Consider the following 25,268-nt stretch of genomic DNA (forward strand, 5'->3'; position numbering starts at 1 on the left):
TATCGTGGGAATGGAGAGTGGGGAACACTGGTACCATCTGTGCCCTGACTCCCTTGTCCCCCCTCTGCTCTCCACGTGCGAAGAGAGCGCCCACAAGGTGGGCTTAGTTTTCTTGCTCGGCTGGGGGGGTGCCATGTGGGCAGGGAATACAGAAGTGGGGTGAGGGGGTGGACAGAAGGGGACATCTCCACGGATTCTTCTAGATACTGAGCTCTCTCAGGGCAGGAAGGAGAAAGGGGAACCGACCCTCCCCCCAGCAAGGGGGTCTGGGTCGAGGGGGACGGGGAAGAACATGTGGCTATGGAGCGTACCCAAGAGACCCCACTAGGGGAAGCTCCTCCACCCCTTCCCAGGGGTTCTTCTCCCCACCATCACCTTTCCAGACAATCCTCACCTTTCCTTGTACTTGATAAAGACCTGGTAGAGGTTCTGGGCGTTGCTGAAGGACAGGACGTTCTTCAGGTCATCCAAAAAGAATCGATGCACCTTCACGAGGTCCTGGGAGCGTGTTGGGGGGGAGGTGGGGGGAAATCAGCTCAGAGCCACTCAACCTGCTACAACTAGCTCAGTCACCAGCTATGGGCTGTACAGAAACATCACGTGCACCCCAAGTCTCATGCTGGAGGCCCAGGGGAGGCGGACTTAGATCTAGACCCCAAGATTAGACTGTGGAACCCACCAGGACATGGGCTTCCTGGGCTAACAGCTGATGTGAAATTTGCCCAGTCCCCACTTACAGAGCAGGAACCCATTGTACTGGGTGCTGTACACACACACAGAACAAAAATATCAGTGGGGCCAGATCCCCGGCGGGTGCAAATGGGTGTGGCCCCACTGAAGTCAATGGGCCAGCCCCCCCCAGTTGTGTTAATGAGATCCCCTGGTTGTAACAATCAGGCCTCACTCCTATCCAGGACCAGAAAGAGAATCCAGGAGTCCTGACAAACAATCCATCTTGATCTAACCAATAGACCCACAGCAAAGAATAGAACCCAGGAGTCCTGACTACCAATCCTTCTTGATCTAACCCCTAGACCAGATTCCTTCCTAGAGCCAGGAATAGAACCCATGAGTTCTGACTACTAAGCTGGCTCACCCTAACCAGTAAGCCACACTCCCCTACCAGAGCCTTTTAGTTCTAGGAACCTACCCATGACCTACTGCAGGAGACAGTGTGACATTCATAACTACCCCTGCATGGATTGCCAATGAAATTTGGATCCAGGGCCTTCAGCACAGGCTGCTGCCTTTTGAGCTAAAAGAGCAACTCCATTAGCTGCTAGCAGTAGCAGGTTGTTATACACTTTGTGGAACAGCCACTAGAATGTGGGGATATATAGCACATACTGAACTTCTGAGTCACACAGTCCCCTAAACAGGGAAGGTGGATTGATGGGTGGTATTTAGCCTGGGTTTCCAGGATGGAGCTCAGTTTGAGTCAGGAGAGGTACATGAAGAAGAGAGTAACTTACCTCAATGTTGATGAAAATGTTCTCCATGTCCTCCAGCTTTAGAAATCTCTGCAGGGGCTTCATAAAGTGCTGCAAACACACAACGGGGAGTTGTCAAACAGGGCAGACCTGTCTGAATCACACGGCTTGGGGCCAGATTCCACAGACAAACCCTGGCTGGATTTTCATGGAACATACCCAAGGGAGCGAGATTGGGTAGTGGGAAAGGAAATAGCATTGTCATTTAAAGGGACCACCCTCCTGGAGAGGGTAAAACATGCACCTCTGTGATTCAGGGGTTCAAGGTCAAATGTGTATGCTAAAGGTTGAAGGTTAAAGTAATCCAGGAGTTAAAGCTTCGCTCAATCTAAAGTTAAAGTGAGCTCAATCCATTTAGCTTAACAAAGAGAAGGTTAAGGGGTGATGTGATTATGGCCAGTAAGTACTGACATGGGAAACAAATATTAGATAACGGGCTCTTCTGTCAAGCAGAGAAAGGTCTAACATGATCCAATGGCTGGAAGTTGAAGCTAGACAAATTCAGACTGGAAACAAGGCATAAACTTTTAACGGGGAGGGTAATTAACCATTGAAACAATTGACCAAGAGTTGTGGTGGATTCTCCCATCACTTTTTAAATCAAAATTGGATGTTTTTGTAAAAGATCTACTCTAGGAATTATTTTTGAGGAAGTTCTTTGGCCTGTGTCATTCAGGAGGTCAGACTAGATGATCACCATGGGCCTTTGTAGGCTTGGAATCATTCTATGTCTCTATGCTTGAAGGTTAAAGTGATCCAGGAGTTAAAGGTTGGTCCAAATTTTTCTGTTGAAATTTTTTGGATGAAAAATTGGAGCGTTGACATTTTCACAGAAAGCGTCTGCCTTCCTCCAACATTTTTGATTTTTCTTTTTTGGGTCAGAAAACTGAAAAACGTCCAGCTTTGGACCAAATCTCTTGGAGGTGGTTTCGTTTCTTTTCATTTTTTCATCAAAAACATTTCAGGTTTTTGATGTAAAATCAAAAATGGTCACTGAAAACTGTGTTCTCAATTAAATGTTTTGCAGAACCCCCAGCATTTTTCTACCGGCTCTAGGGGAAAGCTCCTCTTCTCCTTAGGTACGGTGAGAACTAGCGGACTCATCCCCCATGGTGGGGAGGTTGTCTCTGGGGACTGAACCTGCAGCATCTGGAGCTAAAAGCTGGTCATTCTGTTGCTTGAGCTGTAGGTGGTAGAATGCTTTTACACGGCTACATATGGTGCAGTCACTAAAGGGCTAGGAAGGGCTATACACTCTGCAGTCACTGCCTCAAGTAGCACCATGGTGACCTTTGCCCACATGGGCTCTGACCCTCTTTCATGCCAACCTGGCCTTTTCAAGGGTGTCCCCCCAGCTCCTGCCGCCCACACAACCCTCCCATTAAGGGGGCAGGGGAAGCCAAACTGAGATGAGCCCCTTGTTCACCATGTCATAAAATCATAGAATCATAGACTATCAGGGTTGGAAGGGACCTCAGGAGGTTCTCGTCCAACCCCCTGCTCAAAGCAGGACCTAATCCCCAACTAAATCATCCCAGCCATACCTCTGCCTATGTCACAGGGGGAACGGTCTGCACCCCCAGCGGGCCGAGTGGCCAGCAGAGATGGCAGGACTGGTGGGCCGCCCACCTGCCATACCTGGTAGATTGATTCTAATGTGTCTGTGTATTTCTCCTCCGTCTGTCTGATTTCTTGAAGGCAGCAGTTCCGCTTATCCAGCTCTGTCATCTTCTGTTGCAGGAAGACACAGTGCAGATACCTGCCATTCAGTAACCTTAACCGCTGGGGCCAGATGCCCAGCTGGAGACCCACAGCCCTCCCCAAGCTCGTAATCGAACCCAGGGGTCCAGACTCAAAGCCCCCTCTACTCTAACCACTAGACTCCAGCTCTCTTCCCAAGCTGGGAACAAAGCCCAGGAGAGCTGACTCCCACTCCTCTCTGCTCTACCCCCTAGGCTCCACTCCCCTTCCAGAGCTGGGAATGGAACCCAGGAGTCCTAGAATATCTCCACATGCTGAATACCTCGAGCCACCTTCGGGGTACATCCCACTCCAGCAGCAGGGACTCAGAAACGTACCCTTCCTGTTACTTACTGGCATGACAACCGGCTCCGACCTCATCAGGTCTTCGTAGATTTCATCTCCTTCTGCCTCCTCATTCTCCACGCAGTCGTACAGGTCGTCATCTTCCTCCACCGTGTCACTGGGGAGTTGAGAGCGAGAAGGAAGCTCAGTGCCCTGCACCGGGTCTGACCCCTTATCTTGCAGAACATCCAGATGTTCCAACTCACAGGCCAAAATTCAATATTTAGGCACCTAAATAAGTGGTCTGATTCTCAGAAGTGATGAGCTCCCCCAAGGGTTCCTCAGCACCCAATGATTAATATCTGTACAGACCCCAACTGAGATCAGGGCCCCATTGTGCCAGGTGCTGCACAGACCTGGATGGAGATCAGGGCCCCCATTGTGCCAGGTGTTGCTAGGGTTGCCAGGTGTCCGGATTTTGACCAGAACACCTGGTCAAAAAGGGATCCTGGAAGCTCAGGTCAGCACCACTGACCAGGCCATTAAAGGTCCGGTTGGCAGGGCTGGCAGGCTTCTTACCTTGCTTCGCGCATGTCCCTATGGTCCCTAGACGTAGGGTCTGCCAGGGGGGCTCTGTGTGTTGCCCCCCCCCCCCCGTGCCAGCTCCTCAGCTCCCGTTGGCCGGGAACTGCGGCCAATGGGAGCTGTGGGAGCAGCACCTGCGGTGGACGGGGGCAGTGCATAAAGCCGCCTGGCCGCACCTCCACCTAGGAGCCGAGGGACATGTAGCCACTTCTGGGAGTCACCTGAGGTGAGCACCACCTGAAGCCCGCACCCCTTACCCCCTCCCCCACCCCAATCCCCTGCCCCAGCCCCGAGCCCCCTCCTGCACCCAAACTTCCTCCTGGAGCCTGCACCCCGCACCCCCTCCCGCACTTCAACCCACTGCCCCAGCTCAGAGCCCCCTCCCGCACCCCAAACCCCTCATCCCTGGCCCCACCCCAGAGCCCACACTCCCAGCCAGAGTCTACACCTCCTCCTGCACCCTAGCCCGAAGCCCCCTCCTGCACCCTGAACCCCTCATTTCTGGCCTCCCCTTGAGCCCGCACCCTCAGCCCCCAGCCCATCCCCCGTCCCACACCCCAACCCCCTGCCTCAGCCTGGAGCCCCATCCCACACTCTGAAGCCCTCACCCCCCTCCCACACCCCAACCCCCTGCCCCAGCCTGGTGAAAAGGAGCGAGTGAGGGTGGGGGAGAGCAAGCAACAGAGGGAGGGGGGATGGAGTGAGCGGGGGCAGGGCCTCAGAGAAGGGGCAGGGCCTTGGGGAAGGGGCAAGGCAAGGGTGTTCGGTTTTGTGCTATTAGAAAGCTGGCAACCCTCTGCATGGACTGAGATCAGGGCCCCCATTTTGCCAGGCGCTGCACAGACCCCAACTGAGATCAGGGCCTATTGTCTCGGGCACTGCACAGACTCCCCAGAAAGATGGGGGCCCCCGTTGTGCCAGACACCTCACAGACTCCAAGTGAGATCAGGGCCCTCATTGTTCCAGGCACTCCACAGACCCCAACCAAGTTCGGGGCCTCCCCGTGCTGGGCCAGTGCTTGGCAGTGCAGAGCCCCGGCACCTCCGGGCTTGGTAGTGCGTCGCCCCGGCACCTCTAGGCTGGGCACTTCAGAGCCCCGGCACCTCCGGGCTTGTTGCATCTATTCGACATTGGTGAGGCCTCATCTGGAGTCCTGTGTCCAGTTTTGGGCCCCACACTACAAGAAGGATGTGGATAAATTGGAGAGAGTCCAGCGAAGGGCAACAAAAATGATTCGGGGTCTAGAACACATGACTTATGAGGAGAGGCTGAGGGAGCTGGGATTGTTTAGCCCGCAGAAGAGAAGAATGAGGGGGGATTTGATAGCTGCTTTCAACTACCTGAAAGGGGGTTCCAAAGAGGATGGCTCTAGACTGTTCTCAGTGGTAGCAGATGACAGAACAAGGAGTAATGGTCTCAAGTTGCAGTGGGGGAGGTTTAGGTTGGATATTAGGAAAAACTTTTTCACTAGGAGGGTGATGAAGCACTGGAATGCGTTACCTAGGGAGGTGGTAGAATCTCCTTCCTTAGAGGTTTTTAAGGTCAGGCTTGACAAAGCCCTGGCTGGGATGATTTAACTGGGAATTGGTCCTGCTTCGAGCAGGGGGTTGGACTAGATGACCTTCAGGGGTCCCTTCCAACCCTGATATTCTATGATTCTATGATCTGTTATGAATCTAAAAAAATGACTTGAGTCCCAGCACCTTTTTGATTACATATGAAGCACCGTGGGGGGCACTGCACAGACGCGTAATGAGAGAGTCCCCGCCCCGAAGATTTTGCAGAATAAACAGGCAAGACAAAGTCAAGAGCGTGGCCTCCATTTTACAGAGGCAGAGTCGCCCAGTGGAAAAGCAGGGAACAGGACCCTTTCGACTGCCAAGCCAATGCTCTCTCCAGGTCACGCCCTATGGCTTTTGGTGGAGACGCAGGGGGGCACTTACTCAATCTGATCCGAAAGGTCGCCGTAAATGTCATTGTCCGCGACGCTGTCCTCGGTGGGGAAGGGGCTGAAAGAGGACGGAGCCAGCTCATGATCAGGTTATAACGCGGGCAAGCCTCGGTCGCGACCGTCTCCTCTCCAGGAGGGTTCGTCTCTCTGGCCTTTTCTGCCCTCAGTTTTACCCCGGCTGCCCCCATGTCCCAGCGGCACAGGGCTGCCTGCATCCCTGCCCCTCTCATGGAGCTGATCAGCCAGAAGGGGTCACTCAAGAGACTGTCCGTGGGCAAACTTGGACAGATGTCACAGTCAACCAAGGTGGCCATTTACTAACCACATGACCACCACAGCTGATAACTTCTAATTGAGGGGAAGGTCTAGGAGGTAGGACTAGGCCCTCAGATAGGGTTTGGTGGGGAAAGGTTTTCCCGTCCTGCGAATAAGAGTTGAAAATTTTTTCCATAATGAATTGGGGGCAAAAGGCTGCAATCTTGAAACTAGTCCCGCATGGAGAAAACTAATTTTTTTTTTCGTTTCTGGTGCACTGAAATGTTTCATTTCAATCTTTTCAACCCCAGTTTTGTTCAGACTGGCCAATTTATTCTCTTTTTTTTAAATCCTTTTCTTTTTTTACCCATCTGATTAGCTTCAATCTCCCAATGAAAAGTTGTTTCCAACTGGAGAACCGAAATTTTTCCATTTTGAAAATGTCCAAACGACACATTCTGACCATCTCAAAACTTTCTTCAGAGTCAGGAAGAATTTGGTCAACCTGTCCCTCTTTCACAGCCAGTTTTGGTGTCAACGAATCAGCATTTCGGATGAAAAAATGATTTGCTGGAAAATTCCTACCCTCGATATCACCCAGTGCAGGACTCTGGATACCTGGCTCGTGGATTCTAGACCCATGTAGGCTGCCTGATTTGGACCATAAACTAGGATCCTTCCCAGCAAGGAGAGGCCAGGTGATATTAATGAACTACCAGGCTGATTTTCCCATCCACCAGCACATTCCAAAGAGAAATGAAGCCACCCCTCTCATGCATATTCAAATTCCTTGCTGTAGCACTTAGCCGAGGTTCGTCACCATCCATACTTACATGATCCCTTTGGATTGAGCTATCTGAGTCCATGAGAGAATCGACAAGGTCTCGATCACCTGTAAGGGGAGAGAGGGGCGTGCTACATCAGGGGACAAGATGGACAATTGCAGGGATGGCAACAGAACTGTAGCAAGGGTGGATTGGACCCACAGAACCCGGATTGGAACTCCCCGAGGCTCTGGGAATGCAGCGTTGCCCTGTGAGATGCTCTAATAAATTTCTTAGTCTCTAAGGTGCCACAAGTACTCTTTTTCTTTTTACGGATACAGACTAATACGGCTGCTACTCTGAAACCACCCATTGAGCGCTATGGAAACTCCCACTGCCAGGGGAGCTGCTGAATGCTCAGCACGCCTGCAAATATGGCCCATTGGTGCTAAACCCGAGGGGTTTCCATGCCCTGGGTTAAAATGAGCAGCAGGCTGGGGATCTTCCCAGGATTTTCGCAGCCCCAAAGCCTGCTGGGCCAGCTGACCTCAATCCCCAAATGTGAGGCTTTCCCAAAGTACAAAAAGAAAAAACCAGGAATGTCTCTGTCCAGGGAGCTTTTATTCCGGAAAGCAAGAAAGAACCAATGTAAAGTCTCCATGAAAGCGAGATGAACATGTACTCAGAGACGCAGGGTCTCTCACACACAAAGCCCCTTTGTAACACCCGGCACCTGGACTGCAACACAGAACAGAAGCTGCCCAGCAGCTGTCTCTGCAAACAGATAAGGAGAACCCTCCTGGACACAGATCTTCTTTCAAGCACCATATATCGCTACAAACAGCACACCAATTATCTGGGGGCTTTGGGTGCTCCCCACTAACCCAAGACATTCACATTCTTGGGCTTCTTCTGTACACATGATTTTAAGGACTTTGGGATGTTTGGATTGAAAGGGGCAATATAAATCTATGTGAAACTCCTGCTTCCAGAATGCCCCCTGCTGCTGTGATGGGGAAAGCACCACAAAACCAACACGGGAGCTACTCAGAGGCCAGGTGGGGACACCCACTCACTTCTCAAGAACTGTTATTTATTATTGTTATTATTTATTCGTGTTACAGTAGCACCTACAGATCCCTAAGTGAGATCAGTCCCCCCCCACATTGTTCTGGGCACTGCACAGACCCCCCCCCCGCCCCAAGATCAGGGCCCCATTGTTCTGGGCGCTGCACAGACACAGTAAGAGACAGTCCCTGCCCTGAAGAGTTTATAATCTAAATAGACAAAGGGTAGGCGGGGAAACAGAGACCCGAGGGGGGAAGCGACTTGCCCAAGGTCACCCAGCAGTTCAGTGGCAGGAAATGCTCCCGACCTTGTCCCCAAACTCTGGGGCATTTGACAAGGGTCTCGGTCCGAGACTGGGGCTCCCAGGCACGGCCATAAACACGATAAATAATAATTCTCGGCTCGATCCAGCAACACCGAGGTGACACTAAGGGACTATTCCAGACCCAGAACGATGTCGCTGGGCCGCAGCGTGACATGGCAGCCCTGCAGACAGTGCCCAGCGCGCTGATCCTGCTAGGCAAAGGTTGTGGCTCTGACCTCCTGCCTTCTTCCCTAAGACAGAGCTGGAGCGTCGGGGCTGGCTGGGGAGCAAGGGAAGTGAGTTTTTGGGGGTGCGTACAGTAGGGCCTAACTCGCTCCGTGGCTCCGGATGGCTCTCCAAGATGGCTGCCTCATGAGCCAAAGCCCCAAGTGACTCCAAACTAGGGCTGCCAACCGGACAGTCCAGGTTTCAGCTTGTGTGTCCGGGTGCCATTTGACAAGCCCTGAGGCCCTGCATTTTGAAGGGGGGGAGAGGTGGAGCAGGGCGGGGCTTTGTGGAAAGAGGCGGGGCCTTGGGGGTCCGGTTATCAGTCATTAGAAAGGTGGCACCCTACTCCAGTCAAGGCCAAAAGGGGGTGAGGGAGGGTGTGGGTGTGCTTGGGCACTCAATGGTCCACAGGCACCTTAAAGCCTCTTAAAGGGGGCAGGGCAGGGTGGAGAAAGACGCAGTGATAAGCTCTGTGGGATATCTCGGGCCATTTGATCTGCGGTGCAGGTTATGTCACCTCAGACTGGCCTGTCTGGGAGGAAGCACAAAACTCTCCACTTCCTCCTTGGCCAAGACTATTCGACATGCTCTCGGGCGTGCCGGGGGAGCCTTTCCCTTTTCCCTGCTCAGCAGAGTTCATGGGAGACAGCTCCGGGGAGGGTGTCACTGTCACAAAAGTCACTGAGAGGCAGCAGGGAGGTGGATTTACTAGCACTGACCATGAAGCCTAGTGCATGGATGGGGGGCTTTAGAGACGGGCGACGGGAATGATCAGGAGCCTGGAAGAACTCTCCTATGAAGAGAGATTGAAGCGAACAGGAGATAAATATACGGATACAGAATAAGGAATTCATAGATTATAAAACCAGAAGGGACAAATTTGATCAAGTCTGACAACTAGAGAAAACAGAGGGGGAGCTTTTAGTTGCCCTGTCAGGCTACCGGCACAAGTGGCCCCTTTGAATGAAATTGAACAGTGGCAAAGGAAGTGCTTTTTCCACAACACGGGTGATTAGCCGGTGGAACTCATTGCCACAGGACACTGCCATGGCCAAGAATTCGCCAAGATTCAAAGGGGAATTGGCTGTTTACCTGGACAACAAGGAGATCCAGAGTTAGACCAGCAAATGTTAAATGTTTTGGAAGAGAGAGAAACGCATGAGGGCACAAAACAACCCCTCACTATTGGGGATTAAGAGAAGATTTTCCTGAGGGGAGATTATCCCACCTGAGTCTCTGCAGCATGTGGTGCTGGCCACTGTCTAAGGCAGAATAGGGGACTAGATGGATTCTGAGTCTGACTATTATTGTTATTTATTAGGTTTATTATGGCAGTGCTAGAAACCCCATTTCTGCACCAGGACCCCATTGTACTAGGCACTGTACATTATTTATTACGTGTATTATGGGTAGTGCTAGAAACCCCACTCATAAATCAGGTGCTAATTGTGCTAGGTGCTGTACAAACATAGACAAAAGAGACAGTCCCTGCCTCAAAGAACTTTTTCAGTCTGGCAGTTCCTATGTTATTTCCCCAAAGCCCGGTAAACTACTAGTTCTCTTCCCTAGGTGCTTATCTGTCCCCCACCCCTGTCATGTCCGAGCACCTCACAATCTTTACTGCATTTACTCTCACAATACCCCTGGATGGCAGAGCAGGGCTGTTGTGCCCACTGTACAGATGGGAATTGAGGCACAGAGATTTGCCTAAGGTCACACAGAGAAGCTATATAGTATAAAGGGGGAAACTGAGGCACAGGAGGTGGGGGCGAGGAAGCAATGTGCTTAAAGTCATGCAGTGAGTCAGTGGCAAAAATGGGAATAGAATCCAGACTCCCAGGCACCCTGCTCTAACCACTAGATGCCACTCCCCTCCCAGAACTGGATTTAGAACCCAGGAGTCCTGACTCCTAGCCCACCCTGTTCTAAACACTACACTCCCCTCTCAAAGCTGGGGAGAGAACCCAGAAGCAGCTATTACTCCAAAACTAACAAATGCCAGACCGTGGCACATAGGTAAGGAGACCATCCATCCATAGTTGGAAATGCCAGGCAAATAGGAGACAGCTTGCTGAGTAGGCAGCCCAGGAGACACTGAACCAGGGGATCTCCACAGCTTTCAGCATGAGTCTCTCCAGCTTCCGCTCCACAAGCAGCTTCATTGCAGCTCTGGACAAAGGCTAATGTGGTGCCCATCTTTAAAAAAGGGAAGAAGGAGGATCCTGGGAACTACAGGCCAGTCAGCCTCACCTCAGTCCCTGGAAAAATCATGGAGCAGGTCCTCAAAGAATCAATCCTGAAGCACTTGCATGAGAGGAAAGTGATCAGGAACAGCCAGCATGGATTCACCAAGGGAAGGTCATGCCTGACTAATCTAATCGCCTTTTACGATGAGATTACTGGTTCTGTGGATGAAGGGAAAGCAGTGGACGTGTTGCTTCTTGACTTTAGCAAAGCTTTTGACACGGTCTCCCATAGTATTCTTGTCAGCAAGTTAAGGAAGTATGGGCTGGATGAATGCACTATAAGGTGGGTAGAAAGCTGGTTAGATTGTCGGGCTCAATGGGTAGTGATCAATGGCTCCATGTCTAGTTGGCAGCCGGTATCAAGTGGAGTGCCCCAAGGGTCGGTCCTGGGGCCGGTTTTATTCAATATCTTCATAAATGATCTGGAGGATGGTGTGGATTGCACTCTCAGCAAATTTACGGATGATACTAAACTGGGAGGAGTGGTAGATACGCTGGAGGGGAGGGATAGGATACAGAAGGACCTAGACCAATTGGAAGATTGGGCCAAAAGGAATCTGATGAGGTTCAATAAGGATAAGTGCAGGGTCCTGCACTTAGGACGGAAGAACCCAATGCACAGCTACAGACTAGGGACCGAATGGCTAGGCAGCAGTTCTGCGGAAAAGGACCTAGGGGTGACAGTGGACGAGAAGCTGGATATGAGTCAGCAGTGTGCCCTTGTTGCCAAGAAGGCCAATGGCATTTTGGGATGTATAAGTAGGGGCATAGCGAGCAGATCGAGGGACGTGATCGTTCCCCTCTATTCGACATTGGTGAGGCCTCATCTGGAGTACTGTGTCCAGTTTTGGGCCCCACACTTCAAGAAGGATGTGGATAAATTGGAGAGAGTCCAGCGAAGGGCAACAAAAATGATTAGGGGACTGGAACACATGAGTTATGAGGAGAGGCTGAGGGAGCTGGGATTGTTTAGTCTGCAGAAGAGAAGAATGAGGGGGGATTTGATAGCTGCTTTCAACTACCTGAAAGGGGGTTCCAAAGAGGATGGCTCTAGACTGTTCTCAATGGTAGCAGATGACAGAACGAGGAGTAATGGTCTCAAGTTGCAGTGGGGGAGGTTTAGATTGGATATTAGGAAAAACTTTTTCACTAAGAGGGTGGTGAAACACTGGAATGCGTTACCTAGGGAGGTGGTAGAATCTCCTTCCTTAGAGGTTTTTAAGGTCAGGCTTGACAAAGCCCTGGCTGGGATGATTTAACTGGGAATTGGTCCTGCTTTGAGCAGGGGGTTGGACTAGATGACCTTCTGGGGTCCCTTCCAACCCTGATATTCTATGATTCTATGATTCTATGATTCTAACCAACCCACTGTCTCTGTGGCTCAGGCACAGAACGGGGGACACATAACACACACAGATTGCACGTGCACCCCAACCCCTTCCTGGATGGAATCAGAACTGGGTCAACCCTGTGTGTGTGTGTGTGTGTGTGTCATAGGCCCTATACTGCCAACAGGAAATGGCATTTCCGCCATTGCACTGGTGTCAGAGGATGACCTATAGCAATAATAGTATCATCTAGCGCTTTTCATCTCAAAGCCCTTTGCAAAGGAAGCCAGGTTTGTTATCCCCATTTTACAGAGGGGAAAACTGAGTCATGGGGAGGCAACATGATTTGCCCACAGTCACCGGCAAAGCTAGGACTAGAACAGAGGTCTCCCAGTTCAATGGTCTAACCACTAGACCACACTGCCTCATATTATCAGACCTTTATGGCCCCAAATATCACAGTATCTGAGCACCTGACTCTCTTTAATCTGTATGAATCCTCACACCATCCAGAGCGGTAAGGCAGTGCTATGATCCCCATCTGATAGCTAGGGGAGCAGATGCACAGAGAGATCTGCCCAAGGTCACACTGGAAGCCTGTAGCAAAGCAGGGCCTTGCACCCAGCTGGGCAGCAAGTGCTCTAACCATTGCACCACCCCGTCCCTGAGTCTCAGCTCTGAAGTTTGAGCCTCCACCCCTGTCACTGTGAAGCCTTCGTCCCCCATGACGTACAGCAGCATCGTAGCACGCAGCCGGTACGTGACACCCGCACCCAACCATTCAGCTCTGTGAAAGCCAGAGAAAGCTGCCGGCCCCAGCTCCTCTTCCACGCCCCAGCAGAACAGAAACTGAGCGAGCAGCCCAACCTCGACAGGATGCGAAATCTAAAAGAAAAACCACACACGGGCTGCAGCACCAGAGCCTCAGAGACACAGCAGGCGCGTCTCACGTGCAGTGAGAACGCGGCCTTCGCAGATCCGCAGATTTTGGGACCAGACGAGACCATTCAAGCATCCAATCGACGCTCCCGTAGAGCTCAGGCAGGAGAATTTCACCCCGTCACCGTGTCTTGAGCCCAACCACTTCCGTATTTGAAGACCTCAAGAGATGGAGAATCCACCACTTCCCTGGGGAGTTTCTGTCAATGATTCCCACCCCCTCACTGTTTAAAATTGGTGCCTAGTTTCTAATTTGAATGAGTCTGGCTTTTCCCTTCCAGCTGCTGGTTCTTGCTGATCCTTTCTTCAATTGATTAAAGAGCCCTTTAATAGACGGTATTTTTCTTCTGGATCTGTGGGTATGTTGTCTACACTGTACATTCTGTCATGTTTAAACTGCAGTCATAGACCCATGGCACGGCCGAGGCTGGCCCAGGTCAGTTGACTCGGGATTGCAGGGCTGGCAAATTACAGTGTAGTTATTTGAGCTCGGGTTGGGGGCGGGTCTCAGAACCCCGGGTCCAGCCTGAGTGTCTACACTGCTATTTCTAGCCCCGCCGCCCAAGCCCCACAAGCCCGAGTCAGCTGGGCCAGGCTCTGAGATTTGCTGCCCGGGGTTTTATAATCACAGTGTAGACGTACCCCAAGCCTGGGGTCTGATTCAGGTTTGAGCCCAAGCCCCCCTTTCGTCTATGCACAAATCAGTCTGTCTCGGGTCAGCAAGCACTCCACATCTTTTAGGGGACTGGGTCAGAGCCCAAGTCCTGCGGTGACTTGGGTCCAAGCCCTGTCATTTTACTGTGTGGATGCAGCTCAAGCCACAGATCCGAGTCGGAAAGCCTGTGTCGTGCAGTGTGAGCCGAGTCCAGCAACTGGCTTACGATGCAGTGTGGACAGTCAAGCTCGGGCTGGGAAACACTGAGTCCACAAGCCTGGATCCCATAGACCTGGGCTTCCTGTGCAGTGTAGACATACCCAGTGGGATCAGGAGGGCTAGCAAGTCAACTTTTCTTGGGGAAAGGTTGACACTCCCTAAAGCAGTGGTTCCCAAACTTGTTCAGCCACTTGTGCAGGGAAAGCCCCTGATGGGCAGGGCCGGTTTGTTTACGTTTCTCAAACGCGGCCACCATGGCTGCATGTGGCCACCAGGGGCTTTATGTGAGGCCACGAAGGCCTCCTGGGCGGTGATGGGGGGGCAAAGCATTGCAACCCCCCCCCCACCTTTGTTGCTCCTGGATGCGCCGCCCCGCCCCGACTCTGGAGACAGGTGGGGAACAACGCTGCAGGAGCAAGGTGAGTTCTTAACCCACGTTGGAGGGAGGGGGTTTGGGCGACAGGTTCCAGTGGTGGGACTCCAAGATCCTGGCAATGCAGCCCCGGGCTCTGACCGCGGGGCAGCGGGTTCTGAGCCCCCTGGCTCTGGCCACGCGGCCCTGGCTTCCAGCTGCCGGGCTTCAGCCTCCAGCCCCTGGTTCCAGCTGGGTGGCTGGCAGGCGCTGACCCCTGGATCTAGTCCCAGACTCCAGCCGCACAGCAGCAAGCTCCAATCCCTGGCTCTAGCCACGCGGTTCCTGTCCCCAGCTCCAGGTTCTGGCTGCGGGCACTGGGCCCTGGCCCTAGTCACATGGCAGCAGACACTGGGTCCTGACTCTGGCCACACAACAGTGGGGCTCATCACTCCTCCCCCCGCAGACCCTGCTACCTTCCTGGCCTCGCATCCATCCCCTGCATTGCCCTGGGCCCCCGCTGCCTCCCCTTTCAGCTCCCTCATCCCCCCAGTCCAGGGCTTAATGGGTCCTGGGGCTTGCTGAGAAAAGTGATATTAGCAAACATGCAAGTATCCCTTTTCACAGCAGACTTACTAGCTATCTGTGAAAAGTGATACTTGTATGTTTGTTAACATCACTTATCGCTTTTCATAGCCTCCCAGGTAGCTACTAACTGTGCTGTGACATTAACAAATACACAAATAGAAAAGGAGGACTTGTGGCACCTTAGAGATGAATAAATTTATTAGAGCATAAACTTTCGTGAGCTACAGCTCACTTCATCGGATGCATTCAGTGGAAAATACAGTGAGGAGATTTATATACACAGAGAATATGAAACAATGGGTGTTACCATACACACTGTAACGAGAGTGATCAGGTAAGGTGAGCTATTACCAGCAGGAGAGTGGTATAGGGTGGTGTTTATGTGACCATTGCTTATTAGCACCGTAGTGTCCAGGAAGTGGATCTCTTGTGTGGACTGGTCCAGGCTGAGGTTGATGGTGGGATGGAAATTGTTGAAATCATGGTGGAATTCCTCAAGGGCTTCTTTTCCATGGGTCCAGAATATGAAGATGTCATCAATGTAGCGCAAGTAGAATAGGGGCATTAGGGGACGAGCGCTGAGGAAGCGTTGTTCTAAGTTGGCCATACAAATGTTGGCATACTGTGGGGCCATGCGGATACCCATAGCAGTGCCGCTGATTTGAAGGTATACATTGTCCCCAAATGTGAAATAGTCATGGGTGAGGACAAAGGCACAAAGTTCAGCCACCAGGTTTGCCGTGACATTATCGGGGATTCTACTGGAAACCTACTGACTGCTATGACTACCTACATGCCTCCAGCTTTCATCCAGACCACACCACACGATCCATTGTCTACAGCCAAGCTCTACGATACAACTGCATTTGCTCCAACCCCTCAGACAGAGACAAACACCTACAAGATCTCTATCAAGCATTCTTACAACTACAATACCCACCTGCTGAAGTGAAGAAACAGATTGACAGAGCCAGAAGAGTTCCCAGAAGTCACCTACTACAGGACAGGCCCAACAAAGAAAGTAACGGAACGCCCCTAGCCATCATCTTCAGCCCCCCAACTAAAACCTCTCCAATGCATCATCAAGGATCTACAACCTATCCTGAAGGAGGACCCATCACTCTCACAGATCTTGGGAGACAGGCCAGTCCTTGCTTACAGACAGCCCCCCAACCTGAAGCAAATACTCACCAGCAACCACACACCACACAACAAAAACACTACCCCAGGAACCTATCCTTGCAACAAAGCCCGTTGCCAACTGTGCCCACATATCTATTGAAGGGACACCATCATAGGACCTAATCACATCAGCCACACTATCAGAGGCTCGTTCACCTGCACATCTACCAATGTGATATATGCCATCACGTGCCAGCAATGCCCCTCTGCCATGTACATTGGCCAAACTGGACAGTCTCTACGTAAAAGAATAAATGGACACAAATCAGACATCAAGAATTATAACATTCAAAAACCAGTCAGACAACACTTCAATCTCTCTGGTCACGCGATTACAGACCTAAAAGTGGCAATTCTTCAACAAAAAAATTTCAAAAACAGACTCCAAGGAGAGACTGCTGAATTGGAATTAATTTGCAAACTGGATACAATTGACTTAGGCTTGAATAAAGACTGGGAGTGGATGGGTCATTACACAAAGTAAAACTATTTCCCCATGTTTATTCCCGCCCCAACCCTTCCTCAGACGTTCTTGTCAACTGCTGGAAATGGCCTACCTTGATTATCACTACAAAAGGTTCCCCCCCCCCCCGCCCCGCGCTCTCCTGCTGGTAATAGCTCACCTTACCTGATCACTCTCATTACAGTGTGTATGGTAACACCCATTGTTTCATGTTGTCTGTGTATATAAATCTCTCCACTGTATTTTCCACTGAATGCATCCGATGAAGTGAGCTGTAGCTCACGAAAGCTTATGCTCAAATAAATTTGTTCGTCTCTAAGGTGCCACGAGTCCTCCTGTTCTTTTTGAGGATGCAGACTAACACGGCTGCTCCTCTGAAACCTGAACTACGCTAATGCCACTTTTCACAGCAAGCCCCAGGATCCATTAAGCCCCGGATGAGGGGGCAGAGGGGGGAAGGCATTATTTTTGTTATTCAGTCTGCCAAAAATCCCTAGAAATATAAATTACAGTGATCTGGGTGTGAATCTGTGCATAGTGAACTGTTTTTCCTACAGTTAATTAAGTATTTTAGGGGGAAAGTGTCAGTGCACCCACCAATGAGAGTTGTTGTGAGACCCCTTGCCCTAAAGAGAGAAGATTTATTGTCCAACAGATACATACTCAAAGCACTTTACAACAGTGAGCCATTAACCCCATTTTACAGTTGGGGAAACTGAGGCACAGAGCAATTTGTCGCGTCTTCAAGGTCTCACAGAGTCAGGAATAGAACCCACTTCTTGTGAGGGTTAGTCCACTGCTCTAGCCACTAGACCATACTGCTTTAGGAGGCAAGTGGCTCTCCTTGAAGGCTTAGCCTGAAAGTCCCAGCCTTGCAATGGCCTTGGCTGCAACGATAAATTCATTATGGCCAGCCCCAAGCATTCAAAAATCGGGAGCCAGATTGGCTTACACATCACGAGATTTAAAAACAATAATAATGCTCCATTTGGGGTTCTTTTTCAGATCTTTCGTTTAGCATTTTAATACGAAATTTTTCAGTAGAGGAAAAAAATGCAATAAAACGTGGGACAATTATTTTGAAAAAAAACGTTAATGACAATTTTGGTAAAAATGTCACTAAAATGTTCACCCCCAAATTCATCAATATTTTCACTTTCCCCCTTTTTCCCCCCCAAATATTGTCCCCCTAACTCACTAGTATTTCTTGAAGATTTTCATTAATATTTTCCCCAAAATCTGTGTGCATTTTTCCCCAAAACCACTAAAGTTTCCAAGAAAATTTTCACTAATATTTTCATGACACTTTTCACCATTAACGCACAATTGGTTGCTAACATTTCCACCAACGTTTCACATTTTCACACACAAAAGTCACCCACAAAAATTCACAAATATTTTTGTGCAAATGGGTCTGTTTCGATCCATGTTGACATGTTGATATTTTTCACCAAATCGGTTCACAGCTTGTCAACCACTCATTACGGCACTTGCTAAATGCTAGCCGTGACTCATTGAGGCTGGGGTTAGGGGGCAGGGGAGCTGGGTTTGGGAGGACTCTGACTCTTTCTGAAACTATTTGAGAAACCTCAGGTGTAAAAAGAAACTGAAAAAACCAAAAAGAGGTTCCACTTCTCTGGTGTGGGTGGAGCGGGGAGAGGCAAGATTGGGGCAATGGGTCTCACTATGGCACGCTAAACACACAGATCTCTCACAGATCTTGGGAGACAGCCCAGTCCTTGCTTACAGACAGCCCCCCAACCTGAAGCAAATACTCACCAGCAACCACACACCACACAACAAAAACACTACCCCAGGAACCTATCCTTGCAACAAAGCCCGTTGCCAACTGTGCCCACAGATCTATTCAGGGGACACCATCATAGGGCCTAATCACATCAGCCACACTATCAGAGGCTCGTTCACCTGCACATCTACCAATGTGATATATGCCATCAACTGCCAGCAATGCCCCCGTGCCATGTACATTGGCCAAACTGGACAGTCTCTACGTAAAAGAATAAATGGACACAAATCAGACATCAAGAATTATAACATTCAAAATCCAGTTGGAAAACACTTCAATCTCTTTGGTCACTCGCTTACAGACCTAAAAGTGGCAATTCTTCAACAAAAAAACTTCAGAAACAGACTCCAAGGAGAGACTGCAGAACTGGAAATTAATTTGCAAACTGGATACAATTAACCTAGGCTTGAATAAAGACTGGGAGTGGATGGGTCATTACACAAAGTAAAACTATTTCCCCTTGTTTATTTCCCCGCCTACTGTTCTTGTCAACTGCTGGAAATGGCCCACCTTGATTATCACTACAAAAGGTCCCCGCCTCCCACCCCCGCTCTCCTGCTGGAAATAGCTCTCCTTTCCTGATCACTCTGGTTACAGTGTGTATGGTGACACCCATTGTTTCATATTCTCCATGCATATAAAATCTCCCCACTATATTTTCCACTGTATGCATCCGATGAAGTGAGCTGTAGCTCACGAAAGCTTATGCTCAAATAAATTTGTTCGTCTCTAAGGTGCCACAAGTCCTCCTGTTCTTTTTGCGAATACAGACTAACACGGCTGCTACTCTGAAACCTAAACACACAACGTGGCCATTTATTTTGATACGGGCAATGGTTATACTGTACACTGTCTAAACAGCAGTGGGGTGTAGGTTAGAGCAAGGCACGGAGCGGATGGGAGTCAGGACTCCTGGGTTCTATCCACAGCTCTGGGAGGGGGCTGGGGGCTAGTGGTCAGAGCAGGGGGGCACCCAGGAGCCAGGGCTCTTGAGTTCTTTCTCCAGCTCTAGGAGAGGAGGGGAAGGCAGTGAGGTCTAGTGGTTAGAGCAGGGAGGCTGGGAGTCAGGACACCTGTGTTCTGTTGCCAGCCCTGGGAGGGTAGTGGTGTCTGGTGGTTGGGGGGGGGGCGGCATTGGGTTGGGAGCCAGGTCTTGTGGGTTCATCACCAGCTCTGAGAATAAGTGTGGTTTAGTGGTTAGAGAGGGACACTAGGCGCAAGGATTCTTGGCTTTACTGCTGATGCGCTGTGCGGCCCTTTGTCAAGACACTTCCCCTCTTTGAGCCTCAATTTCCCCACTAGGGTGACCAGACAGCTAATGTGAAAAATCGGGATGGGGTGGGAGTAATAGGAACCTATATAAGAAAAAGACCGAAAAATAGGGACTGTCCCTATAGAATCGGGACATCCGATCACCCAATTCTCCACAGACCATCTCAGAGTCGAGAACAAGACTGGGGGATCCATTCCCTGCTCTGCCACCGACTCCCTGGGGAACCGTGGGCAAGTCATTTAGCCACCCTGTGCCTCAGTTTCCCCATCTTAACACAGGGATATTAGCATTTCCCTGCTATGCAATGGGGTTCCATGGAAAAATGCATTAAAGACCATGAGTTGCCCAGATGCCACCATGACGGGCACCAAATAGATACCAATCAATAATCCAACCAAACAAAGGCTGACCTTCCCGAAATCCCGTACGTCGAAGAGATCGAAGACTTCAAAGAGCTCGTTCTTGCGCAGGCCGAATTTATCACAGCAGGTGGAGAGGAAGGTGCGGATGTTCTTGAGACACAGGAACTGAAAAGGAAACAGGAGCTGATGCTTAATCTGCAAGCTCATTGGGGCAGGGACTTCCCTTTTATGGCCACGTGTCTGTGGCAGCCCCAGAGGTCCCTGATCCCTGACTGGGGGCCCAGGGCCTGCTGCATTACAGATACATGATAATAAATTGGGGATGGCAGGCCTTTTCCTCACCAGTGCCTCCTCTGTGCTGGAACTGGTGGCCACCAGTAAAGCAGCATCGCGTCCCACTGCTCAGTCCCCAGGACATGAGCCTGCTACTGGCCGGCTCATCCGCTTGAGCCCTCAGCTCAGTCCCTGTTTTGGAAGCCACTGTGCGGGGTTCGTCAGGGGGAGAGCAGATCTCGAGAGAGGGGGATCTGGGAATGGTGACAGGGCAGTCCCAGGGGACAGGGAATTGGAGAGTCAGACAGAAAGTGGGCTCCGGGGGGGGTGGGGGGAGATTCCTCAGAGAAGGTGCGGGACACCGCAAGCCGTTCCAGCCACCCAAACAGCAAAGGCTGGTGCTGGGAGGTGACATCAGGCACAGCCAGGTCATGGCACAAAATTTGCAAATGAAGAAGCTTAAGACAGAGTGACACAGATAGGGTGAGATGAGCAGTTTCTGTGCATAAACTTGTTTTTTTAATACGTCCAGCTCCGTGTTGGATTAGATTTGCTCTTAGTGTAATAAATATGACACTTTGTTTTCACTAACTCCAAGCCTATGGCCTAGTCTACGCTAAACACTTCAGTCGACCCAGCTACGTAGCACAGGGGTGTGAAAAATCTACCCCCCTTGAATGGTGAAGTTAACCGACCTAACCCCTAATGTAGACAACACTAGGTTGATGGAAGAATTCATCTGACCTCCTGTATAAAACAGGCCACAAAACTTCCCCAGGGTAATTACTAGAACAGAGAAACACACTCATTCCCAGAGACTTGGGCCCAGACCATCAGAGGTGTTTGAGCTCCTAACTTCCACTGAAATCAATAGGAGTTAGGTGCCTAAATACCTCCCAGAAGCTGTGCCTCTGGGACTGCCTGGGGGCAGCGAAAAGGCTAGGGGGGCTATCAACCCCTTCCCAGTCCTGCATTTTGAGGCCCTGCCTGGCCACTGGGGTCATTTAGAGCAGCCTCAAGGCTGTTCTAATTCTTCCTCTGCTTCACTAGGAAGCTGAAAATAGCTGTCGTGCAGTGTATTCTGGCTGTGAGGCTGGGAACACAGTACCTGTAGGACTCTTACAAGTTCCACACTGGTCCCCTCTCTGAGGAGATTCTCAGGGAGGCTGTTTCCACCCGCTTTAAGGCCCCTCTATGCTGCACCAGTTTAGCTACACCGGTGGCTTAAAATCCCACCATAGATAAGGCCCAAGTCTGAGTCCTGTTTTAGTCACCATCACTGAAATAGACTGAGATGTGTCTCCAAAGCATTGTGAGGTCTCAGTGGTCAGGTGCAATCCGTGAGACATTCAAAACTGGCCTGAGATTTGTGTCTGCTCGTTGCTCCCGGAAGAGATGGCTTAGGTTCCTGGCCTGTGCATGCTCTGAATGCAAAACCCACGTGGAGCTGCTGAACCAGCTAAGCTTCGGACCTTCATTGTAGCCGGTCAAAGCTACCAACTCTCCCAGGGGATCTGCTCTTGGAAGGCCTGAAGGCTGCAGAATGGGGCACCATCACTTGCAGAATGGACAGTGGCAAAGGGACATATCCTTTTCCATTTGCCGACCTCAAATCCCTCAGGTGACCCTCTTCCTTGACCTCAGCCTTGGACACTGCAATCTCCTTGATCGTCTGCCGCACTATCCTGGTGTCCTCAACCCCTAAATAACATGTGTTGCACGCCCCACCCCTGGGCATCTTGTCTCGTCTCCCTCTCCAGGCCACACCCTCTCCCATGGTGGTTAGGCCGTTTCACACTTTAACCACAATTGTCCCCTTCCTGCCAACTTTCTCTCTCACGCCGGCCCCATCAGTAAGCTGGCTCCGTCTTACCTCGAGTGGCAGTCTGGGCTAGCGGACAGGGCACCAAGCTAGGACTTAGTAAACATGCATTCCATGCCCAGCTCTTCCGCTAGCTTACTCAGTGATGCTGGGCATATCTCGTCTCCTTGCCGTGCCTCAGTTTCCCCTCCCACCTTTAGACTATAAACCCTTTGGGGCAGGTGCTGCCTCATGTGTGTACTATACCCCCACAATGAAGCCGTGATCTTGGTCAGCATCTCTAGATGTTACTGTAATACCCATAATAGCTTCATGAACCTGCTTTCCCATCTTATAATCTTGGGAGTCATCCTTAACCTTCCGGGTCTCCTGGCATTCCTGCCCCCTTCAAAAGTTTGCCAGAAGATGCCCACTTTCCTGTGGTGAACAGGAACAGGGTGGTATCCCTTTAAATACCGAGGGAGCCCTCTGATGGTGCACACTATGTTCCGTAAAAAGAAAAGGAGTACTTTGTGGCACCTTAGAGACTAACCAATTTATTTGAGCATGAGCTTTCGTGAGCTACAACTCACTTCATCGGATGCATACCGTGGAAACTGCAGAAGACATTATATACACACAGAGACCATGAAACAATACCTCCTCCCACCCCACATTGTGAAGAGAGTGGTCACTTTGGATGGGCTATTACCAGCAGGAGAGTGAGTTTGTGGGGGGGGGAGGGTGAGAAAACCTGGATTTGTGCTGGAAATGGCCCAACTTGATGATCACTTTAGATAAGCTATTACCAGCAGGAGAGTGGGGTGGGAGGAGGTATTGGTTCATGGTCTCTGTGTATATAATGTCTTCTGCAGTTTCCACGGTATGCATCCGATGAAGTGAGCTGTAGCTCACGAAAGCTCATGCTCAAATAAATTGGTTAGTCTCTAAGGTGCCACAAGTCCTCCTTTTCTTTTTGCGAATACAGACTAACACGGCTGTTACTCTGAAACCTGTCACTATGTTCCGTGTTTTAGAAGCCACCAGAAACCAACCAGAGCAAACGGTGTGGCCGGAGCTGGGCCTTGTGTGTTTGTATATATGCAGTGAACACAATAGGTTATTTGGTTATGCCCACACGGCTGTTTTGCGTAAAGAGCAGAAGGCACAACACATGGCCTGGGAGCTTATCCTCTGAGATTCAGCGGAGATCTGAGCTGAGCTCTGCTGAAAACCTGGTCACCTCTTCCGGTGCCTAAGTTGGAGCCCAGATCTTTGGAGATCTGGCTCCAGTTTGACTAGGAGCTCAACACAGGTCACGAGTGGATGGCCGGGTGTTATGCAGGACAGCAGACTAGATGATCGAATGGTCCCTCCCCATCTGAAAATCTCTGGTGATGAATTTCATTCCCTAGCCCTCTGCCAGTAAATTGGAGACCTAGATATAAAGATTCCAGATCACCACAGCCAACCATTCCTCCAAACACCTGCTTCTGCGGAGAGTCACACGTTGGCTGCTGCAGAATGGGACCTATGACACATACTTGGACAGATCTTACATTTCAGCCATGATGCTACAGGCTTTTTAAAGCCTCAACATGGCTGCCATGAGATCAGGCTGGGAATTTTGATAGGGTCTCCATCCCTCCTCCCCAGGCAGGAAGCTGTCAGGAGAGAAGATCTACTGGTGGACTGTCTTTGCAGCTCTCCAGCTGCAGTGGTTCATCACATCAGCCCCGCTACTATGGCTGCTCCTTGAATGGCCTTTATCCCAAAGACACAAAAGCCTCCAGAAATTATCTTGGCAGTACAGATTCATAAAATAGCCCTTTTGCCATTCTAAGCAAATGGTCCAGGATTAAGTTTGCGTAACAAATCGTGTGTGTGTGTATGGCATTGTTAAAGGGGAAAAAACAAGCATTATGTTTCAAAGCACACAAGGAAAGCTGGACAGCCCAGGGGCATCAAGGTTTGGAACCCTGTGTGGCAAGGTAGAGCTATTTCTCCTGATTCAGCCTGGCAGCCAGGACAGGTGGGTACTTTTATTGCCAGCTCAGGAGTATCGAAGGGTTTGAATGTCCTGCTGTCAAGTACCAAGAACCTTTGCAGAGATGCAGGGCGACTTCTGCTGATGCACCCCAATGCCAGGACCATGCTGAGCGATATCTCTGCCAATTCACCCCAATGCCAAGAGCTTCACGTGGAGCGGCAGAGCTACTTTTGCTGACTCACCCCGATGCCACGTCCCTGCACAGAGAGATGGAGCCTTTGCACCACTCTCACAGCTCAGAAACGCAGCACTATTTCTGCCGACTCACGCTTGCTTCCAGAGCAGAGGCTTCCTACTAATTCCAGCCTGGGAATATGAAAAGGCATGTGCGTCCCAGAGAGAATTAAGGTTAGGAACTGAGGAGGTTTTATAAAAAGCAACAGTCAAGCTCGAGAGGAAGCGCCAGTTGAAGTCTGTGTTTTGGTGTTGTTCAAATGAGGAAAGGGACAAGCACCGAGAAGCCCTGGTTGTGGGTTGGTGCTGCAGAGGCTACAGGGAGGAAACACTTTAATGCACCCCTACTCGTCTCTCATCCCAAGGACCAACCGGCTCTGGTCATGCTTAGTCTCCAAAATCGTAGCCTAATCCCCCCGTGTCAGCGTGTAACTACAGATCCCAGTCGGTCCCTGATCCACAGAGGATATGAGTCGATTACAGCGTGAGCTAGCACAAGCCACAGCATCAGTCTACGCTCTGGAGGTTCCCAGGTCTATCCCCAGTGTGGCAGTCAAAATGGTGGCCATCACGTTAACATTTCTTGAGACTAGAGCCAGACGGGAACTTTTCAGGAGAAGGTTTTTTTCACTGACAAAATACATCTTACGAAACGTTTCAGGGGAAAGGGTTGGTTCTGACAATGATCTCTGCTAAGAAAAACAGGTGAAACAGGTTTTTGACTTAAAAAAAAAACAAAAAAACCCGTTGAAAAAAGTTCTGAAGTTGTCAAACGGTTCTGTGTCGACGGGAGAAATTTCTCAAGGAAAATTCTGGTTCCCTCTTTGAAAATGTAAGCAAATTAGAGTTGAAAAAAATTGCTTTTCAATCAAATAAGGGATGAAAT

General features: G+C 50.4%; 1 protein-coding gene across 5 annotated transcripts in view; it reads right to left on the bottom strand.

Annotated features, from left to right (window-relative positions):
* The window catches only part of VAV1 (vav guanine nucleotide exchange factor 1), a 64,618-nt gene that overhangs the window by 21,141 nt on the left and 18,209 nt on the right, over positions 1-25,268 (bottom strand). For 3 of the 5 annotated variants that reach the window (XM_073318997.1, XM_073318999.1, XM_073318998.1), the window contains 7 exons: positions 20,133-20,249; positions 7,140-7,198; positions 6,044-6,109; positions 3,585-3,693; positions 3,129-3,221; positions 1,473-1,541; positions 395-498 (listed from right to left, as the gene is read on the bottom strand). In XM_073318997.1, the coding sequence (XP_073175098.1) occupies positions 395-498; positions 1,473-1,541; positions 3,129-3,221; positions 3,585-3,693; positions 6,044-6,109; positions 7,140-7,198; positions 20,133-20,249 (617 nt within the window). The remainder of the gene's footprint in view (positions 1-394; positions 499-1,472; positions 1,542-3,128; positions 3,222-3,584; positions 3,694-6,043; positions 6,110-7,139; positions 7,199-20,132; positions 20,250-25,268) is intronic. The other 2 variants (XM_073319000.1, XM_073319001.1) reach the window with 2 other exon arrangements.

Source organism: Lepidochelys kempii, chromosome 20 (genome assembly GCF_965140265.1).
Source record: "Lepidochelys kempii isolate rLepKem1 chromosome 20, rLepKem1.hap2, whole genome shotgun sequence".
Classification (NCBI taxonomy): domain Eukaryota; kingdom Metazoa; phylum Chordata; order Testudines; family Cheloniidae; genus Lepidochelys; species Lepidochelys kempii.